Source organism: Oncorhynchus kisutch, linkage group LG1, assembly GCF_002021735.2.
Source record: "Oncorhynchus kisutch isolate 150728-3 linkage group LG1, Okis_V2, whole genome shotgun sequence".
Classification (NCBI taxonomy): domain Eukaryota; kingdom Metazoa; phylum Chordata; class Actinopteri; order Salmoniformes; family Salmonidae; genus Oncorhynchus; species Oncorhynchus kisutch.
Genome location: NC_034174.2, coordinates 74,704,398 through 74,731,157, shown reverse-complemented (window position 1 = coordinate 74,731,157; position 26,760 = coordinate 74,704,398). Strand labels below are relative to the sequence as shown.

At 42.1% G+C, this 26,760-nt stretch overlaps 2 protein-coding genes across 4 annotated transcripts; one reads left to right on the top strand and one right to left on the bottom strand.

Moving 5' to 3' along the window:
- Positions 1 to 13,051: 13,051 nt before the first annotated feature.
- LOC116375794 (uncharacterized) lies at positions 13,052 to 18,369 on the top strand. Of its 2 annotated transcripts, none has more exons than XM_031833152.1 (3): positions 13,052 to 13,258; positions 13,502 to 13,598; positions 14,980 to 15,336. In XM_031833152.1, exons 1-3 carry the CDS (start codon positions 13,252 to 13,254, stop codon positions 15,302 to 15,304), a joined length of 429 nt encoding a protein of 142 aa, XP_031689012.1. In that variant the 5' UTR covers positions 13,052 to 13,251; the 3' UTR covers positions 15,305 to 15,336. The 2 variants fall into 2 exon arrangements, with proteins under 2 accessions (XP_031689012.1, XP_031689008.1); XM_031833148.1 differs by having other exon boundaries at positions 13,059 to 13,254; positions 14,980 to 18,369.
- xpnpep1 (X-prolyl aminopeptidase (aminopeptidase P) 1, soluble) lies at positions 15,425 to 26,757 on the bottom strand. 2 transcript variants are annotated; one of them, XM_031833136.1, is made up of 20 exons: positions 25,637 to 25,738; positions 25,000 to 25,124; positions 24,495 to 24,558; positions 23,602 to 23,706; positions 23,257 to 23,349; positions 22,967 to 23,110; positions 22,706 to 22,801; positions 21,508 to 21,589; positions 21,139 to 21,349; positions 19,343 to 19,432; positions 19,168 to 19,218; positions 18,967 to 19,025; positions 18,369 to 18,446; positions 18,203 to 18,274; positions 17,141 to 17,201; positions 16,962 to 17,031; positions 16,695 to 16,868; positions 16,407 to 16,483; positions 16,163 to 16,261; positions 15,425 to 15,802 (listed from the first exon to the last, which is right to left on the bottom strand). In XM_031833136.1, the coding sequence occupies exons 1-20, from the start codon at positions 25,644 to 25,646 to the stop codon at positions 15,683 to 15,685; spliced, it is 1,881 nt and encodes a 626-aa protein (XP_031688996.1). In that variant the 5' UTR covers positions 25,647 to 25,738; the 3' UTR covers positions 15,425 to 15,682. The 2 variants fall into 2 exon arrangements, with proteins under 2 accessions (XP_031688996.1, XP_031689003.1); XM_031833143.1 differs by lacking the exon at positions 25,637 to 25,738 and adding an exon at positions 26,625 to 26,757 and having other exon boundaries at positions 15,430 to 15,802.
- Between the last annotated feature and the right edge of the window lie 3 nt (positions 26,758 to 26,760).

Below are 26,760 nucleotides of genomic sequence, written 5' to 3'. Positions count from 1 at the left end.
GGGAGAGGAGAGGAGGAGAGGAGAAGAGGAGAGGAGGAGAGGAGAAGAGGAGAGGGGGAGAGGAGGGGGAGGAGAGGAGAGGAGGAGAGGAGGGGGAGAGGGGGAGAGGAGAGGAGGAGAGGAGAAGAGTGGAAGAGGAGGGGGAAAGGAGAGGAGAAGAGGAGGAGAGGTTTAGGGGTATATTAACCAACTATCTTTCATTAGGTGTGAAAACTGATCTAAGATCAGCGTTTAGTGGCAGCTTTATTGTACTGCACTTCTGTCAGACGTTGAATAAAATACTTGCATGATACCATAACCAGTAAATAAGCACTAACCCTTGTATAGTACAACATGGACAGAAGAAGTCTATTTAGACCTGCTAATTACACCTGGATGTAAACTGAACGTGCAGGTTTTCAGTAGACATGGTGTTGTGTACTCTGACCAACATGGATTATTAAGGGATCATCACCTTGTTGGAACTGTGGGGTTAGACTGTGAGAAACTCCCATTGGGTGTTTGTACAGGACAGGTAGGATGGACACAAAGCCATAATCCTAATCCAGACACATCTATGAAGGTTCTATATAAAATATATGGTCTCTCTGGACTCCAGTATCCAGACACAGCCAAGAAGTCTGTCAGATGTTGAATAAAATACTAAAACATAAGTATTCCAGTCTAGTGAGTCTCCACTACTGCATCCAACGACTCTTCCCTCCAAAGAGTCTCCTCTCCACTGCCAAGAAAGATGAGCTACTTTAGTTCTCTCGCCTTAGTTCTTCCTAGGCCTCTCCGTGGGGATGACGAGGATGGGATGATCTTTAGTTCTTCCTAGGCCTCTCCGTGGGGATGACGAGGATGGGATGATCCTTAGTTCTTCCTAGGCCTCTCCTTGGGGATGATGAGGATGGGATGATCCTTAGTTCTTCCTAGGCCTCTCCCTGGGGATGATGAGGATGGGATGATCCTTAGTTCTTCCTAGGCCTCTCCCTGGGGATGACGAGGATGGGATGATCCTTAGTTCTTCCTAGGCCTCTCCCTGGGGATGACGAGGATGGGATGATCCTTAGTTCTTCCTAGGCCTCTCCATGGGGATGACGAGGATGGGATGATCCTTAGTTCTTCCTAGGCCTCTCCCTGGGGATGACGAGGATGGGATGATCCTTAGTTCTTCCTAGGCCTCTCCCTGGGGATGACGAGGATGGGATGATCCTTAGTTCTTCCTAGGCCTCTCCATGGGGATGACGAGGATGGGATGATCCTTAGTTCTTCCTAGGCCTCTCCGTGGGGATGACGAGGATGGGATGATCCTTAGTTCTTCCTAGGCCTCTCCATGGGGATGACGAGGATGGGATGATCCTTAGTTCTTCCTAGGCCTCTCCGTCGGGATGACGAGGATGGGATGATCCTTAGTTCTTCCTAGGCCTCTCCATGGGGATGATGAGGATGGGATGATCCTTAGTTCTTCCTAGGCCTCTCCGTGGGGATGACGAGGATGGGATGATCCTTAGTTCTTCCTAGGCCTCTCCCTGGGGATGACGAGGATGGGAGGATCTTCACAGAAGACACAAGGATCAAATTAAGACCACAAATCTGTACAAGTGTTAAAGGAATGGGAGGCATGAGTGAAAGGATGTTGGATTTAGAGGTGGTCTTTATTTGAAACCATAAGGTTTTAGTTCCAGGTCCAAAGTGTCTAATTATTTTATCATAATGTCAATTCATTGTAATAGCATGGAAGTAAAAACAGGTTTCATGAAACAAAAAAGTTATCCTCTAACTACCCTCAAAGTCAACTCTGGACCTGGAAGTCAGTTCCTCTGAGTTTTCTCATTCTTCCTGTCTGATCAGGGACTGATTCAGACCTGGGACACCAGGTGGGTGAAAGTCATTATCAGGTAGAACAGAGAAGTAGCAGGCTCCGGACCTCGTAGGGTAAGAGTTGAACACCCCTGCGGTAGAGTTTCCCAAATCATTATCAGGTAGAACAGAGAAGTAGCAGGCTCCGGACCTCGTAGGTTAAGAGTTGAACACCCCTGCGGTAGAGTTTCCCAAATCATTACCAGGTAGAACAGAGAAGTAGCAGGCTCCGGACCTCGTAGGTTAAGAGTTGAACACCCCTGCGGTAGAGTTTCCCAAATCATTACCAGGTAGAACAGAGAAGTAGCAGGCTCCGGACCTCGTAGGTTAAGAGTTGAACACCCCTGCGGTAGAGTTTCCCAAATCATTACCAGGTAGAACAGAGAAGTAGCAGGCTCCGGACCTCGTAGGTTAAGAGTTGAACACCCCTGCGGTAGAGTTTCCCAAATCATTATCAGGTAGAACAGAGAAGTAGCAGGCTCCGGACCTCGTAGGTTAACAGTTGAACACCCAGTACTCTCTAAGGGGGTTGTCACAAGGGAACAATCACTTTATAGTCTAGTGGGAAAATGTGGTAATTTTAGTTAAACTACACCTTTAAAACAACCTTACCACATTAAGATGTATTGTAAGTTACTCTGGTAAAAGTTGCTAAATGACTAAAATCTAAATATAATTCAAACTGAATTTAAGTCAATATAATATATCTCAACTAAATGTACATTTTCTGCTCTTGGAGTCTTATAAAAACAAATTGTTCTCACACAGCTCTCTCTCCGCCTCCTGTTTTCAAGGTGAACATTTCAGGGCAAACTCAGTCAAGTCAGTTTATCTCTCCCTGTGATTTCACTCCTCTGAGGTGATCCCCTCTTCCAGACAAGAGAGTGTGTGTGTAAGAGACAGGTTGCGTCCCAAATGACCACCTATTCCCTACGTAGTGCACTACGTTTGACCAGAGACATACAGTATGGACCCTGGTCAAAAGTAGTGGGATTTGGGATACAGACAGAGAGTGTAGAGCTGGCATGTGGGAGCCTGGACAGCCCACACAAATACCCTGATCTATGTCTGTGTGTGCAGTCATCAGACAGAGCACCACAGTCTGTGCTTTGTACCAAACACACACTCTGTCATGAAGATGAACTCTCCCACACACACACACTACCACCCCCTAGTTAACCCTGTTACTTGAACAAAACCCATCAGATGTGCATTAATACTCATATCTCTGACAGGCTGAGGGAGGCTTGCTAATACACAGTCCCTACAAGATCCAATATTGATAATGATTTGGGAACCTCTACTCTCTATGTTCTCTTGTGGTAGTGAGGGAAGCTTTTTTTATTGTTAAGTAGCACACTGTGACGAGGGGCAAACCGCTCGCACACACACTTTGACGAGGGGCAAACCGCTCACACACACACACACTGTGACGAGGGGCAAACCGCTCACACACACACTGTGACGAGGGGCAAACCGATCACACACACATACACACACACTGTGACGAGGGGCAAACCGCTCACACACACACACACTGTGACGAGGGGCAAACCGCTCACACACACACACACACTGTGACGAGGGGCAAACCGCTCACACACACACACACACTGTGACGAGGGGCAAACTGCTCTCACACACACACACACTGTGACGAGGGGCAAACCGCTCACACACACACACACTGTGACGAGGGGCAAACCGCTCACACACACACACACACTGTGACGAGGGGCAAACTGCTCTCACACACACACACACACTGTGACGAGGGGCAAACCGCTCACACACACACACACACACACACACTGTGACGAGGGGCAAACCGCTCACACACACACACACACACACACTGTGACGAGGGCCAAACTGCTCAGCTCACACACACACACGCTCACACACACACACACACACACACACACACACACACACACACACACACACACACACACGCTCACACACACACACACACACACACACACACACACACACACACACACACACACACACACACACTGTGACGAGGGACAAACCGCTCACACACACACAGTGACGAGGGGCAAACCGCTCACACACACACTTGGATAACATTTGGGCTGTATCATGGCACATAGGTTATGAAGTGTTTGCTGTCATTACGATGTCCACTAAGAGGACAACTTTGCCACAGATGCCAAGACTGTTGACTTATGCTTTAATGTATCTAGCCTATTTAAATAAGTTGATTCAAGAATTATAGAAATGCATTTCTTGTCATGAATCAAGATCCCTACAGTCCTCTGCCAGATAGCCAGCTTGCATCCATCTCAATCCCAAGCAAGCCTAGCAACAAGCAACAAGCCTAGCAACAAGCAACAAGCCCTAACAGCAAAAGGACCTAGTCACACAAGGAACAGTCCTAAACACAGCAACAAGTGTTTTCTTCTTTTAGTTCCCACCGTGTCTCCATGGTCCACTTCCAGCAAAACTGTATTTGCTACCACCAGCCAGAATAGCAGGCCTGGCTATCCTCAGAGGGTCAAGGAGGGCTTGGTACCCAGCCAACAGTGCACTGAGCTGGGCCGGGAAGGAAGGAGCATTGGGGGTGCTTGGATGATCTATGATCCATACCCCCGTGGTTGTATTGAGTCATGGCAGACAGACAGGCAGACAGACAGACAAGTTATGGCATTTTAGTATATAGCTTTCTGGTGGGATAGATAGGTAGAGATTGATAGATGGGTAGAGATTGATAGATAGGTAGAGATTGATAGATGGGTAGAGATTGATAGATAGGTAGAGATTGATAGATAGGTAGAGATTGATAGATAGGTAGAGATTGATAGATAGGTAGAGATTGATAGATGGGTAGAGATTGATAGATAGGTAGAGCTTGATAGATAGGTAGAGATTGATAGATAGGTAGAGATTGATAGATAGGTAGAGATTGATAGATAGGTAGAGATTGATAGATGGGTAGAGATTGATAGATAGGTAGAGATTGATAGATAGGTAGAGCTTGATAGATAGGTAGAGATTGATAGATAGGTAGAGATTGATAGATAGGTAGAGATTGATAGATAGGTAGAGATTGATAGATGGGTAGAGATTGATAGATAGGTAGAGATTGATAAATGGGTAGAGATTGATAGGTAGGTAGAGATTGATAGATAGGTAGAGATTGATAGATGGGTAGAGATTGATAGATAGGTAGAGATTGATAAATGGGTAGAGATTGATAGGTAGGTAGAGATTGATAGGATAATTCCATCTTTGTTGTGTTTCCTAAAGCGTTATCTATAGGATAAGTATTGGTCAAAATGTATGCTTCTCTCTAGACAGAATAGCTTTGGCAGAAAAGCAGTAATTGTTTTTGGAAGGCCGACACACACGCAAACTTGATAATTGTTTGGTAGAACGATTCACCACTAAATAAGAAGCATATATTTCTGATTCATGTACGACCTTTGCTCACACTGATTTCTCCTCCACATCTGGCACAAATTACAACCTCTCTGTGGGGTTACGAGGATCTTCACTTGTCCCTCAGCGTCTGCTTTAGCTGTGTGGAGGATGAGGTCAGGGATGTAGTGAAGCCATGGATTGCAACAGGTATTCTAGGAATCCATTAAATGATGTGTTTCTATACAATGGGATCACAGAGGGCTATATTGTTTATGAAAACAGGGATCTTCGTAAAGAGTAATTATGTTGAATATAACGTTAAAGCTTAGCTGGATATGCAATCCGGTGCTACAAAGCTCTTGTTGGCATCCGAACGGTATGTATAGGTCAGACAGGATCGTGGAGGCAGTGTATTAACAGAGTTTATGGGTCATGCACCATGTACAATCCCCCTCTGATATATGATACAGTCATACTGGGACGTATGTGTGTGTGTGTGTGTGTGTGTGTGTGTGTGTGTGTGTGTGTGTGTGTGTGTGTGTGTGTGTGTGTGTGTGTGTGTGTGTGTGTGTGTGTGCGTGCGTGCGTGCTACACTGGGACCTGTTATACAGGACATATGACCATGTGCCATGTGTATGGATTCAGTAGGATGGAACGGCGATGACAGCAGGCATCATTAAATCATTCACATAAAATGTGTCCTGACTGCCTGGGTTTTCAGTGGTCCTTGGTGGCTCCCGTTCTGCTATGGGTGAGATTGGTGTGGTGGGAGGGGTTTAACTGGTCATGTCCGCTGGTCTCATTGGCTTCTATTTGTAAATGGTCATAGAAATGAAAGGAAATGTGTTGGCAACATACAGAAACAGTACAATATGTTTAGAAGAATTGATCTTTAAAATGTTCTGCTGTAGGTCCACTAAGGCTATGCTCACCAGACAGTCAGCGTGCCACATCATAATACATCATGTATATACAGTATAACAGAATATATTGGCACCTATTCATCCAAAGTAGGCAGATGCTGCATGAAGTGTGTGATGATGTATGCCAGAATGAAGAGGGATTCTAGAACCAACAGATGACTGGATAAACAACATTTATCAGTTCTGTACCGACATGAAAAAGAGTAGTGAGTACTCAGGCAGTGCCTTATGGTTAAGAAGTATCCTGGGTATTAGAACTGGCACGTGCAATAAATCAATAGTCGAGCCTTGCCATTGAACCGCATCAGAATAAATGTACCGCGTCAGAACACTAATTCCCTACCAGCTTTTCAGTAAACATAGACTGCAGGGTGAGAGGGGGAGGAGGGGCGAGGGCATGGGGTGCGGAGGGGGTAGGAGGAAGGGTGTGCTCAATGGGGAGGGGAGGGTGAGGAGGAGTGAGGCAGACGGGTGAGGGGTAAGGGAGGGGAATTCATTCATTAATGACGACATTAAACTCTACAGTCTACCACGCCAACACTGGAACTATCTGGCACTGTCTCTGACAGAAACTCTGCTTATTTACTCTACAAAGTACATCAAGAGGAATAAGGTTTACACAAATAATTACCCCAGACACTTTCCCTGCTCATAAGATATAATTCCTGCACCACTTGCCCAAATAAACTGCATTAAGAGCAACCACATGTAGCCACTTCACTATGGTGTGAGGGGATAGCTTGGCGTAGACCAGGTCACAAAATGGCAGCTCATGGCCATATGACTGAGCGGTGGTGCATTAAGTGGCGTTCGTGCTTGTAAGACATGTTAGCACATTAAAAGACGTTAATATTTGAACCCAATTGTAAATGGAGTTAGAAAAGACTCTCCTTCCCACGGTGGTTCTTGTAAGGAGCATAGTTTATGAAATCCAACTGCTTCTCAAATAAACCTTTCCATCCAGTGCCACACACATACCCTCAGATCAAAACCGCTAGACTCCAGTATAGGCTACGCTAGAATACAATATCAAATGGTGGAAGTAGGTAAATAAACACATTTAAGAGGCCAGTGCTGCATTTCCTTATCAGTCAATCTGCCTCCATATTGCTGTTTTTGCTTATAATATACCCTTAAGAGCTGTAACATATACAGTATAGTGTGTTATTACTGTAATATATACAGAAGAGTGTGTTATTACTGTAATATATACAGTATAGTGTGTTGTGTTATTACTGTAATATATACAGTATAGTGTGTTGTGTTATTACTGTAACATATACAGTATAGTGTGTTATTACTGTAATATATACAGTAAAGTGTGTTGTGTTATTACTGTAATATATACAGTATAGTGTGTTGTGTTATTACTGTAACATATACAGTATAGTGTGTTATTACTGTAATATATACAGTATAGTGTGTTGTGTTATTACTGTAATATATACAGTATAGTGTGTTATTACTGTAATATATACAGTATAGTGTGTTGTGTTATTACTGTAATATATACAGTATAGTGTGTTGTGTTATTACTGTAACATATACAGTATAGTGTGTTATTACTGTAATATATACAGTATAGTGTGTTGTGTTATTACTGTAATATATACAGTATAGTGTGTTGTGTTATTACTGTAACATATACAGTATAGTGTGTTATTACTGTAATATATACAGTATAGTGTGTTGTGTTATTACTGTAATATATACAGTATAGTGTGTTATTACTGTAATATATACAGTATAGTGTGTTGTGTTATTACTGTAATATATACAGTATAGTGTGTTGTGTTATTACTGTAACATATACAGTATAGTGTGTTGTGTTATTACTGTAATATATACAGTATAGTGTGTTATTACTGTAATATATACAGTATAGTGTGTTGTGTTATTACTGTAATATATACAGTATAGTGTGTTGTGTTATTACTGTAATATATACAGTATAGTGTGTTGTGTTATTACTGTAACATATACAGTATAGTGTGTTATTACTGTAATATATACAGTATAGTGTGTTATTACTGTAATATATACAGTATAGTGTGTTGTGTTATTACTGTAATATATACAGTATAGTGTGTTATTACTGTAATATATACAGTATAGTGTGTTATTACTGTAATATATACAGTATAGTGTGTTATTACTGTAATATACAGTATAGTGTGTTATTACTGTAATATATACAGTATAGTGTGTTGTGTTATTACTGTAATATATACAGTATAGTGTGTTATTACTGTAATATATACAGTATAGTGTGTTATTACTGTAATATATACAGTATAGTGTGTTATTACTGTAATATATACAGTATAGTGTGTTATTACTGTAATATATACAGTATAGTGTGTTATTACTGTAATATATACAGTATAGTGTGTTATTACTGTAATATATACAGTATAGTGTGTTGTGTTATTACTGTAATATATACAGTATAGTGTGTTATTACTGTAATATATACAGTATAGTGTGTTATTACTGTAATATATACAGTATAGTGTGTTATTACTGTAATATATACAGTATAGTGTGTTATTACTGTAATATATACAGTATAGTGTGTTATTACTGTAATATATACAGTATAGTGTGTTATTACTGTAATATATACAGTATAGTGTGTTATTACTGTAATATATACAGTATAGTGTGTTGTGTTATTACTGTAATATATACAGTATAGTGTGTTGTGTTATTACTGTAACATATACAGTATAGTGTGTTGTGTTATTACTGTAATATATACAGTATAGTGTGTTATTACTGTAATATATACAGTATAGTGTGTTGTGTTATTACTGTAATATATACAGTATAGTGTGTTATTACTGTAATATATACAGTATAGTGTGTTGTGTTATTACTGTAATATATACAGTATAGTGTGATGTGTTATTACTGTAATATATACAGTATAGTGTGTTATTACTGTAATATATACAGTATAGTGTGTTGTGTTCTTACTGTAATATATACAGTATAGTGTGTTATTACTGTAATATATACAGTATAGTGTGTTGTGTTATTACTGTAATATATACAGTATAGTGTGTTATTACTGTAACATATACAGTATAGTGTGTTGTGTTATTACTGTAACATATACAGTATAGTGTGTTGTGTTATTACTGTAACATATACAGTATAGTGTGTTGTGTTATTACTGTAACATATACAGTATAGTGTGTTGTGTTATTACTGTAATATATACAGTAGAGTGTGTTGCGTTATTACTGTAACATATACAGTATAGTGTGTTGTGTTATTACTGTAATATATACAGGTTATAACTGTCACTCAACTCAGCAGCATATCCTCCATGTAGACATAATGTGCTTTACAACTGGCTTGAGGAACAACTTTCCCCAAACAGCAGATCTAGGATAAGATGACCTGTTCCTCAACCCTATCCATAACTAAGGTGGAAAAGAAGCATCTAATCCTGGACCAGCATTTAGGGTACAACTTCTAACTCCTACAGTGGTTTCATGACAGAAACCCATGTCAATACTCACCTCTAGTGGATTATAAAGTCAAATTTGTCCCTCTTTCAAATTCCAAATGGTCCTACAATAAGATATCACAGCCAAGGAGGATATAGGAAATGATTATTATTGTTTTGACATCCACATTATTTAATTTCCGTTATTGAATATTTACCATGTCATTATTCTGTTTGTGTTTCAGGCAAATTCACCCAATCACACTCAGCACTTATCTAGTGGGCTATGGTTTACAGTAGCCAGTTTGGTTGCTGTCCAACTGGTCTCGGTCAGGACAGTCAAATAAGCAGCAGTGAGAGTTCACAAGGAAACTATTTCTCCCACGTTCCATTGGCTCATTGCGGAGAGAGGAGCAAGGCACTGATTTCCCATGAGGTGAACAGACCCCCCTACGTCTAGAGAACTGTCCCTCTACACACCCAAGTCCAGTGGGTTCTTTCTCTCTCTCCTCTTCTATCTCTCTCTCCGTGTATCTCTATCCTTCTCCTCTCTTCACCCTCCTATTTCTGTCTGCATAACTCTTTCTCTCAACCTTTCTCCCTCTCTCTCCTTCCTTCCATCCAGTGGGGTAAAGTCCTTAAATAAAACTACTTTAAAGTACTACTTAAGTCGTTTTTTGGGGTATCTGTACTTTACTTTATTATTGATATTTTTGCCAGCTTTTACCTTTAATTCACTACATTCCTAAAGAACATAATATACTTTTTACTCCATACATTTTCCCTGACACCCAGCAAAATGATCCAATTCACACACTTATCAAGAGAACATCTCTGGTCATCCCTACTGTCTCTTATCTGGCGGACTCACTCAACACAAATGCATTATTTGTAAATTATATCTGAGTGTTGGAGTGTGCCCCTGGCTATCCATCAATAAAAACATTACTAAATAAATTGTGCCGTCTGGTTTGCTTAATATAAGGAATTTGAAATGGTTTATACTTTTACTTTTGGTACTTAAGTACATTTTAGCAATTCCATTCACCTGAGTATATTTAAAACCAAATACTTCTAGACTTTTACTCAAGTTGTATTTTACTGGGTGACTTTCACTTATACTTGAATCATTTTCTATTAAGGTACAGTATGTTTACTTTTACTCAAGTATGACAATTGAGTACTTTTTCCACCACTGCTTCCATCCCCCCTTTAACTAGGAGCGTAGCCAGATTCACCACAATAAACTTGTTGGTGGGATGATATGACCATGAAGACAGCCTCAGGAGAACAAGACGAAAAAGTGGAAAGATGTTTACTGAACTTCTACTGGGACAATCTATTAATACACGTCTGGCACGGCATTGAGCGGCCGGGGACTGTGACATTGTCAAGAATGTCCAAAACAGTACTGAAGATGAGCATGGAAATATACGATATCAACAACTATGATGGGATTATTCTAGAAGTATCAGGGGAGATTGAGATGTTTTCCTATTCACAGATATGGATATTGGACAGTAGGCCTTATGTAGATTTGATACATCCACAAGGGCCCAATGATGACCTATGAACTATAGACATACATATACTGGAAAGTGACAAACCCCAAATAAAATGGTCATAGATCGATGTGAGATGGCATGGTTGAAAGTTTTTTTAATGAATACCGAGAATCCTAATAATGACCTCTATATCCAGGCTGTAGCCATGGTTTCACAATATGGGCTACGCACAGAGAGCAGACAGAGACAAAGAGAGCATTGTATTCCTCTACCAACTCTTCATGCTTCATTTCACACTGGAACGCTACTGCAGATAACCAGGCTATTACGCAATGTGTTCCAATACAATACAGTGTGTGCTCCCCAAATGGGACCCTATTCCCTATAAAGTGCACTACTTTTGACAAGGGCTCTGGTCAAAAGTAGTGCACTAGTTAGGGATAGGGGCCATTTGGGACACATACAGTGTGTTCCTTGTTTGACAGGATGTGATGAAAAGAAGCTGATACGTGATGTATTGAACACGATGGACCTTTTTCTTATAGAGGCCATATTACAACATATTGTTATTATTGGGTTCGTTAGCTGAAGCTCAACTAGCTGTGAAAACAATTATAGTGTCACAACATGAACACAACATATCTTGTCTGTACTAAAGTGGGTGGCGGTGTTGAGGGAAAAGCTGGTGCTGTTCAACCCAAGAGGCCTAAAGTACTTTAGCTCCCTGTTAATGTAGTGGGGCACCACTCAGAACCTGCCATGAGTATTCAGACTGTTACCCATCCACCCTCCACCACTATCCCCCTCTCCCTCTCTCTCACTGTCCCTCAGAGATGGAGAGAAGACTCCCTCTCCCTCTCTCTCACTGTCCTTCAGAGATGGAGAGAATACTCCCTCTCTCTCACTGTCTCTCAGAGATGGAGAGAATACTCCCTCTCCCTCTCTCTCACTGTCCTTCAGAGATGGAGAGAATACTCCCTCTCTCTCACAGTGCCTCAGAGATGGAGAGAATACTCCCTCTCTCTCACTGTCCCTCAGAGATGGAGAGAATACTCCCTCTTTCTCACTGTCCCTCAGAAATGGAGAGAATACTCCCTCTCCCTCTCTCTCACTGTCCCTCAGAGATGGAGAGAATACTCCCTCTCTCTCACTGTCCCTCAGAGATGGAGAGAATACTCACTCTCTCTCACTGTCTCTCAGAGATGGAGAGAATACTCCCTCCCTCTCTCTCACTATCCTTCAGAGATGGAGAGAATACTCCCTCTTTCTCACTGTCCCTCAGAAATGGAGAGAATACTCCCTCTCCCTCTCTCTCACTGTCCCTCAGAGATGGAGAGAATACTCCCTCTCCCTCTCACTGTCCCTCAGAAATGGAGAGAATACTCCCTCTCCCTCTCACTGTCCCTCAGAAATGGAGAGAATACTCCCTCTCCCTCTCACTGTCCCTCAGAAATGGAGAGAATACTCCCTCTCCCTCTCTCTCACTGTCCTTCAGAGATGGAGAGAATACTCCCTCTCCCTCTCACTGTCCTTCAGAGATGGAGAGAATACTCCCTCTCTCTCACTGTCCCTCGGAGATGGAGAGAATACTCCCTCTCTCTCACTGTCCCTCAGAGATGGAGAGAATACTCCCTCTCTCTCACTGTCCCTCAGAGATGGAGAGAATACTCCCTCTCTCTCACTGTCTATCAGAGATGGAGAGAATACTCCCTCTCTCTCACTGTCCCTCAGAGATGGAGAGAATACTCCCTCTCTCTCACTGTCCCTCAGAGATGGAGAGAATACTAATAACATGCAAACTAGGGGTGTATGGAGAGATGGGAGGGGGGAAGAGGGGTACAACAACTAAAAAGGGTGCAGAACAAAGGCTGGGGGGCGCCAAAAGAGGGGCGCCAAGTTTCCACGACAACAGAACAGAGCCAAGAATAGTTGGGGGGAGTCACATGGTGGCGATGGCTTTTAAATCAGCGAGTGGAGCTTGAAGCCTGGGATAAGTCCATGTGGTGGATGCCAATGGCAACAATATGAGTGGGATTGGGACCCACAACCACAGTAGTGTGACGGTGATGGCGTTTGATATGAACAGGACCGCGGCTCTCACCACGGTCGACCAGGATGTGAACGCAGCAGTACATGGTAGGTAAGGTCAACTATAGGGCTGCTTTTTGGTACCTATAAGCATATTGTAAGAAGGCTTACTGTTGAATCTAGCCTCCTCATTTGTAAGTTGAATTGGGAGTGTTGTTAGTTGAGTGGGACTTTGTGTCTTGAATACGTTTCAGTGTTAGTCTTGAAATGAAGGTGAACCTTAGTCTTCACTTGTTTTCCCTTCTTCTTAGAATATGGTCACCGTAGTCACTTGTTCCTATCCTTCTTCTTCCAGAGTTCAACGTCTTCAACATCATCCTAATGTCTCTAGCCTTGTGTGTTCTCACCATCACTGGCCTGTTCTGCAGCATATCCTGTCACAACCGCAGACGGTAAGACTTGATGTACTACAATACCCATAATGCTGTGTACTACATGAATCTTTGCAAAGATTGTATATTATATTGACAAGATATTGGATATGTCCTCAAATAAGGAAGGCAGGCCGGAGGAGGTGAAATCAGGTGGAACCATTCTAGCCAATGAGAGGGCAGATAATCATGTAAACAGGCCATAGAGTTAGATAGAGCACTCATCTTTGTATCTGGGGCATTATAGCATCTGTTAGAGAGCATTGGCAGTGCCATTAAGGCTAACTCTAAGTCTTCATCATTGATTGATTGTTCCTAACTCATAGGAATCCCCACTCAGTTGACTACTTTAAAATGGTGGAGGCCCTCAATGGCAAGGTCCATTCAAAAACATGTTATATCCATGATGAGTGTTCTATCTATCTCTATGACAAAAGGCAGCTCTCCGATATAAAGTCGGTTTTTGGGCAAGTTGTAGAAATTCCACGTGTCCACTTATATCAGTGCATTCGTAACAACCATTATGAAACGTCAATTCGATCAAATAAGCCTCAAATAGCAAATTAGCAATTACATTTTTTTATTGACAAATTCAACACTCTCGTTGACCTCCATAAAAAAAAATATTTATGTAAATAAATCATTTTTGTGGACAGATTTTGGGTGGAGTAAAACCTCTCGCTTTGCATCTCCTGTCACAGTCACAGGAGGTAAGGCTTGTTGTGCTACAGTACCCATAATTCCCTATACTTCATATATATCTTAGTAAAGAGGCTCTACAGCATCTCCTGTCACAGTCGCAGGAGGTCATCTGTCTCTGGGTCATGTTTATATCTCTGGCTTACAATTACCTCTCTGAGTCATGTTGGCATCCTCAGCTAAAGTCATCTTAGTAATGACTCTCACTCATTAGCCTACATTGGAGCAAACTAAATATTTGGTAATTGAATATGATGCTTAAATTACATTTGAACCTTTGAAGGTTGTTTTGGTGACAAACCTAGACGTGTCCAGAGGAGGCTGGTGGAAGGAGCTGTAGGAGGCCAGCTCAATGTAGAGGCTGGAATGGAATTAATGGAACGGAGTCAAACATGTCATTTCCCTGTTTGATGCGTTTAATACCTTTCCATTTATTCCATTCCAGCCATTACATTACAATGAGCCCGGCTTCCTCTGGCGTAGCCTTTTCCTCACTGTACGACTCCACATTTAACACAGTAGAACAGTGACACTCCATGGACATATGATGAAACTGAATGGTCTTTTACCATGTATGTTTACCATGTTGGTGTGCACACAAAATAATGGACATTTTAATGCATTTGGTTTAAAATGACCAGAAAGAACACATAGAATGTCCCACAGTTCCCTGAAAGCGCATTATATCTTTTCCCGCCTCCAGGCTGTCGAAGAGGGCCCATATGTATGAGAGTGCTGTGCTCCGTGACGTACCAGTCAACCCGGTGGACATCAGAGCTGTCAAGAGATCTGCCAGTTTCAGAAACCCTCTCTCATTCTTCAGAAAACAGGAAGCATCTAAGGACAACTCCAGAATCTACTACATCTACAGTAACCCTCTACCCATAGGGCTGGAGGAAGAGGATAATATCCAGAATATCACCCCTGGTGGATCGAAGGAGCAAGAAGAGCTAACCTTTCAGGACTACGCCAATGATCCCAATAGTGGTATCATCCTGGACCCGCCCAACTTCTACATGCAGCTCTAGAGCAAGGTGGCATGTTCCACTTCATGGGAGGGGTGTTTGATTTTTTTTGTCCTATTCAAGTTTGTATTTTGGGAAAAACATTGTCTAAAGTGGATGAACTTTGATGAAGTTATTTGGAAGTTGTGAACGATCCTTTTTTCCACACTTGGATATTTATTGAATCGCCATAAAACAGTTCAGACATGGATGGTGATGATGCTTTAGAAAAGAAGCATAGCGTGAAATACACAGAGACCAGAACCATAGATAGTAGCTTCTCAGAGAAAATATCAAAAGAAAAGGTTATCATCACTGCTGAGATGAGCAATCAATTGATCAATCAATTGTACTCCTGGGCAATACAATTGAATTAAATAAGAGTCAGTCACAGAATAGCCTTCAGGCGATTGGCTGGGTTTCCCTGATCAGCCAATCCATGGCCTCCTTGCGGCCCTGCCTCTCCAGCTCTGCTCCAATGGTCTCCCGGCACTGCCTGTGGTACTCGTTCACCCAATCACGCTGCAGGAAGAGAAGAGAGAGTGTCACACACAGAGTGATAACATACAAAATGGCAGAACCATTACTAATCGATTTCCCCGGTTTCAAAGGGCACCTGTGGATATTTCCTGAAGACCTCCTTATACATGATCTTTGTCTCCTATGGCAAAGCTGATTTGAAACTGAAAGATTCCACCAAACAATACAGTATTTCTACACAAGTTTCAAGGGTTTTTAAATGTTAGAGCTGTATAATGATGACTTTTTAAAATTAGAAATAAATGAGTGCTTTATTTTAGTATAAATAAATGAATGACACCTCCTAAAGAAACAGTGTGTTTGGTAAAATATGAATTCCAAAGAATGGGGACCAAGACTGACCTCTTTCTGGGTGAGAAGATCTGTGTTTACCATCTTGGCTTGGATGGGGACCAGAGTGAGAGGCTCAAACGTCAAACTGCCCTTGTTCCTGTAGTTGTACTGAGGACACAGACACAAAGATCACATGGTCTTCACTAGCCTTCACACTACACGTAGTCAGTCAATCTGTCTCCATAAACATCAATACTCATTCTTCACTCTACACACTTCACTTCATTTTACACGTAGTCAGTCAATCTCTTACCTTGGGTTTTGCTGGCACCACCAGAACAACGTTTTCAATTCGAATGCCAAACAAGCCGTCCTCATAGTACCCAGGTTCTGAGGAAAGGAAGGAGACAAGTTCAGGTGTGTGTGAGAGAGAAACAAACAGAGATGGAAAGAAATAGAGAGAGAAATAGTTAAATTGTCTGTGTGTTTGTGTATGCATGCATGATAGTTAGTGTGTGTGTGTAAGGGTGCCTGCATGTCTGTGTGTCTGCATGCATGTACGTGAGTCTGTGTACGTCCATATATGTGTGAGCGTCCCCACCATCGCTGACAATCATGCCTGCCTCCAGGGGCTCGTCGGCGAAGGTCTTGTAGGAGATCCCACAGGGTCCCTCGTGGACATTGAGGAAACATCCCACCCCGTGGCCCGTACCATGAAGGTAGTCCAGCCCAGACTCCCACAGCGCCTGGCGGGCAAACGAGTCCAGCAGGTGGCCTAAGGGTGGAGTGGAGGTTTACATTTCACATATTAGTCATTTAAAAACAAACACTGGCAACATTAAGTACTCCACAAACAACAAGGTCTCACCTTTGGTTCCGTTGGGGAAAATGGCAGCGCTGACAGCGATATGTCCTTTCAGAACATAGGTGAAGGTTTCCTGAGATACAGAGAGAAAACCTATAGGTCACTGAACATACCACTGGGACTTTCCTTCTGTCATATGCTGTAGCAAGTCATGAGAGGAGAGGCATATGGATAATTGTTACCTTCTCATAAGCAGAGGGGGATCCAAAGTGCATGGTGCGGGTGACGTCTGTTGTTCCATCACTAGAAAACACCAGAATTTATTAGAACAATATGTTTTATTTGTAACATGCTTTTCTTATGTGTCACATAATTATGTATTACATGTATTACATGTGTAGCATTATTACACGTAGCATTATGTGCAGCATTATTACATGTAGGATTATGTGCAGCATTATTACATGTAGGATTATGTGCAGCATTATTACATGTAGGATTATGTGCAGCATTATTACATGTAGGATTATGTGCAGCATTATTATATGTAGCATTATTACATATAGGATTATGTTGAGCATTATTACATGTAGCATTATGTGCCGCATTATTACATGTAGGATTATGTGTAGCATTATTACATATAGGATTATGTTGAGCATTATTACATATAGGATTATGTTGAGCATTATTACATGTAGCATTATGTGCAGCATTATTACATGTAGGATTATGTGTAGCATTATTACATATAGGAGTATGTGCAGCATTATTACATATAGGATTATGTTGAGCATTATTACATGTAGCATTATGTGCAGCATTATTACACGTAGGATTATGTGCAGCATGATTACATGTAGGATTATGTGCAGCATTATTACATGTAGGATTATGTGCAGCATTATTACACGTAGCATTATGTGCAGCATTATTACATGTAGGATTATGTGCAGCATTATTACATGTAGGATTATGTGCAGCATTAGTACATGTAGCATAATGTGCAGCATTACTACATGTAGGATTACGTGTAGCATTATTACATGTAGGATTATGTGCAGCATTATTACATGTAGCATTATGTGCCTATTATTACATGTAGGATTATGTGCAGCATTATTACATGTAGGATTATGTGCAGCATTATGTGCAGCATTATTACATGTAGGATTATGTGTAGCATTATTACATGTAGGATTATGTGTAGCATTATGTGCAGCATTATTACATGTAGGATTATGTGTAGCATTATTACATGTAGGATTATGTGCAGCATTATCACATGTAGGATTATTGCTTACATATACTGGGCTCCAGAGTCGAGGAGGTAGATTTCGTTTAGAGAGAGAGTTCTGTTGGTTTCAGGGAGGGGTCTATAGGACAACAAAAATAAGTTATCAAAAACATGATTATAGACAACTCTACATTAATTACAGTGTAATACAGTTCTACAATAAACAAAGGAACCTGTAATGAATGATTGCTCCGTTTGGTCCAACACTGGAAATGGATGGGAAGCTGAGTCCGACAAAGTCTTTCTGTTGGCTGAAACCACATAAAATACATGAATATTTATGTGTGTATGTAAGCAATAAGGACTGAGGGTGTGTGGTATATGGCTAATATACCACGGCTGTGGGCTGTTCTTAGGCACGCATCGCAGAGTTGAAGTAGGTACATACAGTTCCTAATTGTTTCAATAGAGGGAGTTCAAATGCTAAATATCCCTCTCATGCAAAAGCCTCTGACTCACTGGGAATATCTCAATTACATACTCCTCATGTCCACTCTACTCTTTCCTTCTCAAAACCCATTGGATGAGAAAGCCAGAGATCCCTCCCCTCTGACCTTCTCCTCCAATGTGTTTTGAGAAAGAGAGCTGTATGCAATTGTCCTATTCTTTGTGCTTCAGAAATGATTTTTCCCAGTGTAGTGACTGCACGGAACCTAGAAAATCTCAATCTAAAGATCCAGGATCATCAGTGAAGTTGGAGAGCAAACATCAGAGACGTTGTTATTATATAGCTTTGTTATTTTATGGTTGAAGTGAAAAGTAGAACCCCACCTGCGTAACTCCTCGGCCTTATCTGCTGCGGATATCTCAGTCACTGTGCCTTTTGGAATCTAGAAAACCACAACCACACAGTACATGACACGCAGTCATTGTAACACTCACAGCCAAAAAGTCTGCAATCATAAAAGTGTAATACTACTTTCAGCTACAAAACTACTGGAAATTACATTTTAAAAAGTACATATAAAGTACCTCTTTTTCCAACCAAGCGAAGAGCTCACAAAGGGCGACAGCATCCTTGATCTGTGGTTGAGGAGAAAAAGTCAAACAGGATCAATGGCTGGTTGATGATACAATTATGGTGATTTGATGATGTCTAAAATCCAAGTAAATAATTGTAAGGGTCAAAAGGTTAAAGGTAACTCACATGGGCCATTTTCATCCCTTGAATCTCAGTGGCGTTCTTGACAGCTTTGGCGAGGCAGAGAGGAGTGTAGGGGATAGGAGACCGGTGGGCCTGTGGGACAAAACAGAACAACAAAGCAATGAATTAGTAGGTACCTGATGCTACACATTTCATTTTACTAAATAGGCCTACATGTAAACTCAGCAAAAAAAGAAACGTCCCTTTTTCAGGACCCTGTCTTTCAAAGATAATTCGTAAAAATCCAAATAACTTCACAGATCTTCATTGTAAAGGGTTTTAACACTGTTTCCCATGCTGGTTCAATGAACCATAAACAATTCATGAACATGAACCTGTGGAATGGTCATTAAGACACTAAGGTCACAGTTATGAAAGCTTAGGACACTAAAAAGGCCTTTCTACTGACTCTGAAAAACACCAAAAGAAAGATGCCCAGGGTCCCTGCTCATCTGCATGAACGTGCCTTAGGCATGCTGCAAGGAGGCATGAGGACTGCAGATGTGGCCAGGGCAATAAATTGCAATGTCCGTACTGTGAGACGCCTAAGACAGCACTACATGGAGACAGGACGGACAGCTGATCGTGTAACAGCTGCACAGGATCGGTACATCTGAACATCACACCTGCGGGACAGGTACAGGATGGCAACAACAACTGCCCGAGTTACAGCAGGAAAACACAATCCCTCCATCAGTGCTCAGACTGTCTGCAATAGGCTGAGAGAGGCTAGACTGAGGGCTTGTAGGCCTGTTGTAAGGCAGGTCCTCACCAGACATCACCGGCAACAACGTCGCCAATGGGCACAAACTCACCATCGCTGGACCAGACAGGACTGGCAAAAAGTGCTCTTCACTGACGAGTCGCGGTTTTGTCTCACCAGGGGTGATGGTCGGATTCGCGTTTATCGTTGAAGGAATGAGTGTTACACCGAGGCCTGTACTCTGAAGTGGGATCGATTTGGAGGTGGAGGGTCCGTCATGGTCTGGGGCGGTGTGTCACAGCATCATCGGACTGAGCTTGTTGTCATTGCAGGCAATCTCAACGCTGTGCATTACAGGGAAGACATCCTCCTCCCTCATGTGGTACCCTTCCTGCATCCTGACATGACCATCCAGCATGACAAAGCCACCAGCCATAATGCTCATTCTGTGCGTGATTTCCAGCAAGATAGGAATGTCAGTGTTCTGCCATGGCCAGCGAAGAGCCCGGATCTCAATCCCATTGAGCACGTTTGGAACCTGTTGGATCGGAGGACGAGGGCTAGGGTAGTTCCACCCAGAAATGTTGCAGCTGCCTTGGTGGAAGAGTAGGGTAACATCTCACAGCAAGAACTGGCAAATCTGGTGCAGTCCATGAGGAGATACACTGCAGTACTTAACGCAGCTGGTGGCCACACCAGATACTGACTGTTACTTTTGATTTGACCCCCCCTTTGTTCATGGACACATTATTCAATTTCTGTTAGTCACATGTCTGTGGAACTTGTTCAGTTTATGTCTCAGTTGTTGAATCTTAAAAGTGTAATACAAATATATACACGTTAAGTTTGCTGAAAATAAATGCAGTTGACAGTGAGAGGACATTTCTATTTTTGCTGAGTTTATTAACAAAAGTACTTTACATTGTTTGGGGGTAACTCATCCCCATCCCACTCATTCTACCATTGTGACACAGCCATGCACAGTGGTCATTTTGTGCCGGACTACACAGTTGTACTCTCTCACCTTGGGAATAACCTGCATGAGCACCCACTACAGCCATTCTGTGTCAGGAATTACACAGTCACACTCTCTCACCTTGGGGATGACCTGCGTGAGGGCGCAGCTGGCTTTGTCGCTGATCCACACCTTCTCCTTGGGACCCAGGGAGGCACACACAGCCTGCAGCTCTGTGAACACAGACTCATAGGGGGCAGTCTGGATGCTAAGCTCCACCTTGGAGGGCGTGTCCAGCTGAAGGTGCTCCCTCACCGTCGGCACGGCCAGACGCTTGATGTCCACGAAGAGCCTAGGTGGGGTCAGAGGTCAGATTCATGACCTACTTCTCATGGGAGATCAAAGTATGCTGTGCATTCTATACTGTCAGAGAAAGGACAGTTGGGAAAGAAAGTAAAGTGTTTTTATTTTAGATTCATTAAGGTGCTTTTAGGATTTAGGTGCTTTTACCTGATTGTGTTCATTCCAACGATGGCGTACGCAAAGAAAACAGGGTTGTACTCGATGTCAGAGCCACGGAGGTTGAACAGCCCTGGGAAGAGTAACACAGTTAAAACACACTACCACTTTACACCTGTTTGGTGGGAACGATTTTTCCTATTCTCCTTCAACAAATTCAGTAATGTATTTAAGCATTTCATTGTAAGGTCTACTACACCTGTTGTATTCGGCACATGTGATAAATCAAATGTGATTTGGATTTTTATGTACAGTGGTTTGAATCTTGTAAACAGCTATTTAAAAATGTGTCTTCTGCTAAAAATAAATTAGCTAGCACTGTTATTATTATTATTATTAATATGATCCTAATCATTATCATTAATATGATCCTAATCATTATTGTTAATATGATCCTAATCATTATTATTAATATGATCCTAATCATTATTATTAATATGATCCTAATCATTATTATTAATATGATCCTAATCATTATTATTAATATGATCCTAATCATTATTATTAATATTAATAATTGTATTATTATTATGATGAGGTTACCCCCCTCACCCTCTAGGGAAGAAGCCCAGACAAACCCCCTCATTTAGACACATTAGTCTAAAAGTGACTGGACGACTGCAATCAACATCAACATTGTCCTCCCTAATTAACACAAACACTTTAGCCAGCCAATCAGCTCTGAGAGCTCTATAGGCTCGTTAGGGCCAGCTAACGAGGTGCTCAGACAGGCATCTACAGGGACACCCGTACAGCCTCAGGGTTCTTGGATCGTGATCAGAGGGTGTCGTGTCTACCTCACAGGGTTATGCAACCTAACTGTTTGGTGAGGTCCTTCAATAAAGTCCTGTAGGTCTACTGGTTGGGCAGACATTTGTTCCAGCCCAGCACTAACACACGTGATTCAACCCATCAACTACTCTTCAATCAAGACATTTGATTAGGCTGTCATTGTAAATAATAATTTGCTCTTAACTGACTTGCCTAGTTAAATAAAAATGTGTTGAATCAGGTGTGCTAGTGCTGGGTTGGAACGAAAGCCTGTGCACCCTGTAACTCGACATGACCAGGGTTAGTGAGTTGGTGATATTTTATATGGTAATTCCAACGACTGTTTAGGGTGAATTGTATAGGAAAAATGTCTCTGTGCTGTGTTATAGTAACTATATCAGTATAAAGGGAATCATACATGCAATCTCATCCAGCGCCGTGGCAACGAACCAAGAGATCTTCCTCTCGGCCATCTTGGATCTCAGAGCGGTCATCTTGTCCTGCCAGGTCAGACCTGGAACAGAGGAGGACCTGGATTAACTGTGAACCATTGATGAGGAAGATGTATAAAAAACATAGTACACACATGTACAGCTACTACCTTTCAACCAATCACAGGATACATAACACCTCTAGAATATTGAATAGGTCAATAACGGCTCCAAGCGGTACTACCGACCCGTGAACCCCAGGCCCAGGGTGAGGAGCTGAGTGGAGGGTCTGGTTGGACGGTCCATCCAGATGGCATCTATCAGGTTGTCCTGAACAGCCACCAGGGAGTGGCCTGCACTGGCCAGGGCCTTAGACATGTTCTTCCACTGGTCTGGATGGAACAACAGACAGGTCATGTAACCATAGTCAGCACCAAAATGGTAGATACTTAGCACTGGAGGTACAGTACACAACATGTGCTACACCATTATCACTGTGTTACTGTGTACAACGTAAGAGATGTGGAACTCCACGGACCAGCAGCAATGATCCAGGGGTCCACTCCTACTGTCGAGTTCTCAGGCAGCACACTGATCAGCCAGTCCTCCTGGCTAAGTGTCTCCTTCAGACCTGGTGACAGGAAACACCCGCAATGAGCCAGAAAATACTGACACATCTCACAACAGAGTCGACGGTCCCGTGTGTAGGATGTCTTATCAAGAGAAGCATCAGCCAATCTATACTAAAGTGGTTAAGTGCATTTATTTTCAAGTTTTAACTTTAGATGCAGAAGAAACCAACTTCCACTTATTCAAGCTTCAACTAGGTGTCTTCAGATGCCATATCCATTCAAGAACTGAGAGTGTTGTTGTTGTTGTTTACCCATCTTCATGAGGGTCCAGTTGTTGTCCATCTGCTGGCTGGCCTGGAGGAAGTACCGTCCGTCTGTCCACATGGCCGCATGCTTCTCTGTCACTATGGCCGTGCCTGGAGACATGTCATCAATCAATCAAGGCTACATATCTGTTCTCTGTTACTATGGCCGTGCCTGGAGACAAGTCATCAATCAATCAAGGCTACATATCTGTTCTCTGTTACTATGGCCGTGCCTGGAGACACGTCATCAATCAATCAAGGCTACATATCTGTTCTCTGTTACTATGGCCGTGCCTGGAGACATGTCATCAATCAATCAAGGCTACATATCTGTTCTCTGTTACTATGGCCGTGCCTGGAGACATGTCATCAATCAATCAAGGCTACATATCTGTTCTCTGTTACTATGGCCGTGCCTGGAGACACGTCATCAATCAATCAAGGCTACATATCTGTTCTCTGTTACTATGGCCGTGCCTGGAGACACGTTGTCTTAATACCTGACTCTTAGTCATGTCTTTAGTTGTCACTATGCTACTGTTCAAAGGTTGTCAAGCAAGGCTACAGAACTGTCCTGTTTCTATGGCCTGATTTCATTTTATTATCAACGTGTCCAATCTCTGACCCTAATTCAATACAAGCAAATGTCTGTCTATATTGTTTACAGATGCCCTGTTCTTTCTTAGGGTGTATAAGTTCACTGTTATAATCAAGGTGTGCATTTATGGGAAATGACAATACAACTTTCCTGGTATTGTATGAAGTGTTGATTTCATCTGGTCTGACATGACCAAAGGCTGAGATAAGTTTGTCTTTGTGTATTCACTGGTGTTCTCGCCATATCAGCCTCCTTTATAACAAGGGAACTAGATCCTGACACAAACACACACACACAATACCTGCGGAGCCATTGAAGCCACAGATGAATTCACGTCTGCAGTCACATGGTGCGATGTATTCACTCTGTAACGAGAGAGAGAAAGAGAGAGAGAGAGATAGAAAGAGAGGGAGAAAGAGAGGGAGAATGGGGGAGAGAGAGAGATCAGATCCAGCAGTAATCAGGTATAAGTGGTCCCCTAGCAGTTATTATAACATCTTAATTATTCCCTTCTTCACATCACGACTCAAGACCAGAGAGAGAGAGAGAGAGCGAGAGAGAGAGAGAGAGAGAGGGTGTAAGGGAGGTATGAGGTTTAGAGAGAGAGAGAGAAAGAAAGAGTAGAGTGAAAGATGTGGAGATGGAGAGGACCCTGCTAGAAAGTCACATTGTCCATTACTAGAGGTCAGGCAGACTTATACTCACTATTGTTCATTATTTCTAATTAGTAATTCTGTGTGTGTGTGTGTGTGTGTGTGTGTGTGTGTGTTCTTGCGTGCGTGCGACTGTGTGTGTGTGTTCAGTACCTGGTGTGCGTCTCCAGAGGGGACAATGTAGGCCTGGATGGGCTCAGCGATGTACTTGGTGTTCCTCATGGCTTGCCGTAGCTGCCGCAGCAGCTCCACCGTGATCTTGGGAGACATGGCAGCGTCTAGGGAGAGATATACAGGCGGTAAAGCCATAACAGACGAACTGAACAGGCAGCCCAAGAATGGGACTCCGGAGGGATCCACAGTTACAGTATGCTCCTGCCTCCCCTCTCGAGTAGGTTAGTTTATCTGTCTCAGTCACAGTTTTACCTCTACAGATACAGGGGTTTAAACCACGATAGAGTAGCTGAACAGGCACACCATGGTTAAAGATGCTCCCTCAGAACTAGACTACACACAGCAGTGTAATACAACTGGAACGACCCTGGTTTATATTGACTCTACCATTGGAGCATGCTTTTGTGACACAGTTGAATTCCGTGGGGCACCGGGCCAGAAGGTGCCTGTTTCGTTACCTTGGTGCCAGAAGTAGACCATGTATAGCCTAAACTAGAATCGACCTCCTACAAAATGATAAGGAATAATAACATAAACGCTTTGTTTAACATACCGGACAAACTAAACATATATGTTATTCATTATTGTGAACTCAGACTATTAATAATGCAATTACCTGAGCCCATGTCGTCTTCAGCCGTCTATGAGATATCTGACAAATAGCCTGTTAACGTGGGGCTCAAAGTCTTAGTCTGCACCTGGATCTTTAACCTTGCTGACTCAGACAAACTCAGGGTTAAATATTAACAGATTATGATTATTATCTTTGCTGCAATTGCAAACTATTCAATTACCCTTAGGCCTGAATGCTGCCTTTATACAGTATACTTTGATCATGCATCAAGGTCTAAGAAACCCATCTACAAAAAGGCATTTCGTGAGATCGTGATTTTGAAAGATTTGACATACTGTAAGGTGTATAATGGATAATATCAGTGGTTTCATTTCAGGCCGTTAAAGGAATAAAATCATCCCATATTATTGATGGGGTAGTTTTATTCATCGATGCCAGAATGGGCGTCATCCAATCGCCTTAACAAAGCCACCGCCGAACTCACGGATTGGCTGAAACCTACATGCGATGTTGTTTACCATTTGAGAACAATTATGTGGGAAGTTCGCTGGCAACAAGTGGTGGGAAACTGGTGAGCTAATTAAATTGCTAATTGAATGATTCCAACTGGCATAATTGTGTTAATTCAATGCAGTTATTTTGTCGCAGTTGGGATAGGTGTGGCATTTCATCAGTTTACTGTGGGGGATATTCAATGGAAAAGTTACTTTGAGCAAAATAATACGAATTTCTTAGCCAATATTGTATATATTTCATTAGAGTATGAGTCACACATTGTTTATAGCTATAGTAGGCAACACATTATACATATATTTTCTACAAAAAAATATTCGTGGGCTTTGCCTATCTTGCTTGCTAGACAACATTAATGGGGCTACGCGAGTAGCATGTAGCACGCGAGCGTCTTCCACATTACAACCACACGATATTCTCTATTCATTGCTTTCTTGCATCGGGCAACTGAACCCCCGATAGAAAGTTTGTTAACACCATGTCAGTTTAATAAGATAACGTTAAATTGTACATTTACCTTAGAAATGCAATTCAGTCGTTTAAAACACTATTTTATGCAGCTGTCCCTTGTGTTAATTTACAAAACAGTAGGCTGCCATTGAATCGTTGACGTTTCTGGTCACGTGACACGAGCTTCTTCCAATAACCACACG

Bases quoted from the DNA above. Each gene is read 5' to 3' on its own strand.
- xpnpep1 (XM_031833136.1), bottom strand. The intron at 23,350-23,601 runs GTAAACAACAAC...TCCTGTCACCAG, and splicing joins CTGGACCCTCATGAAGATGG to GTCTGAAGGAGACACTTAGC. The intron at 19,026-19,167 runs GTACTTTATATG...GTGGTTTTCTAG, and splicing joins TCGCTTGGTTGGAAAAAGAG to ATTCCAAAAGGCACAGTGAC.
- LOC116375794 (XM_031833148.1), top strand. From the start codon at position 13,143: ATGAGTGGGATTGGGACCCACAACCACAGTAGTGTGACGGTGATGGCG. The intron at 13,255-13,501 runs GTAGGTAAGGTC...TTCTTCTTCCAG, and splicing joins TGTGAACGCAGCAGTACATG to AGTTCAACGTCTTCAACATC. The intron at 13,599-14,979 runs GTAAGACTTGAT...TCCCGCCTCCAG, and splicing joins TCCTGTCACAACCGCAGACG to GCTGTCGAAGAGGGCCCATA.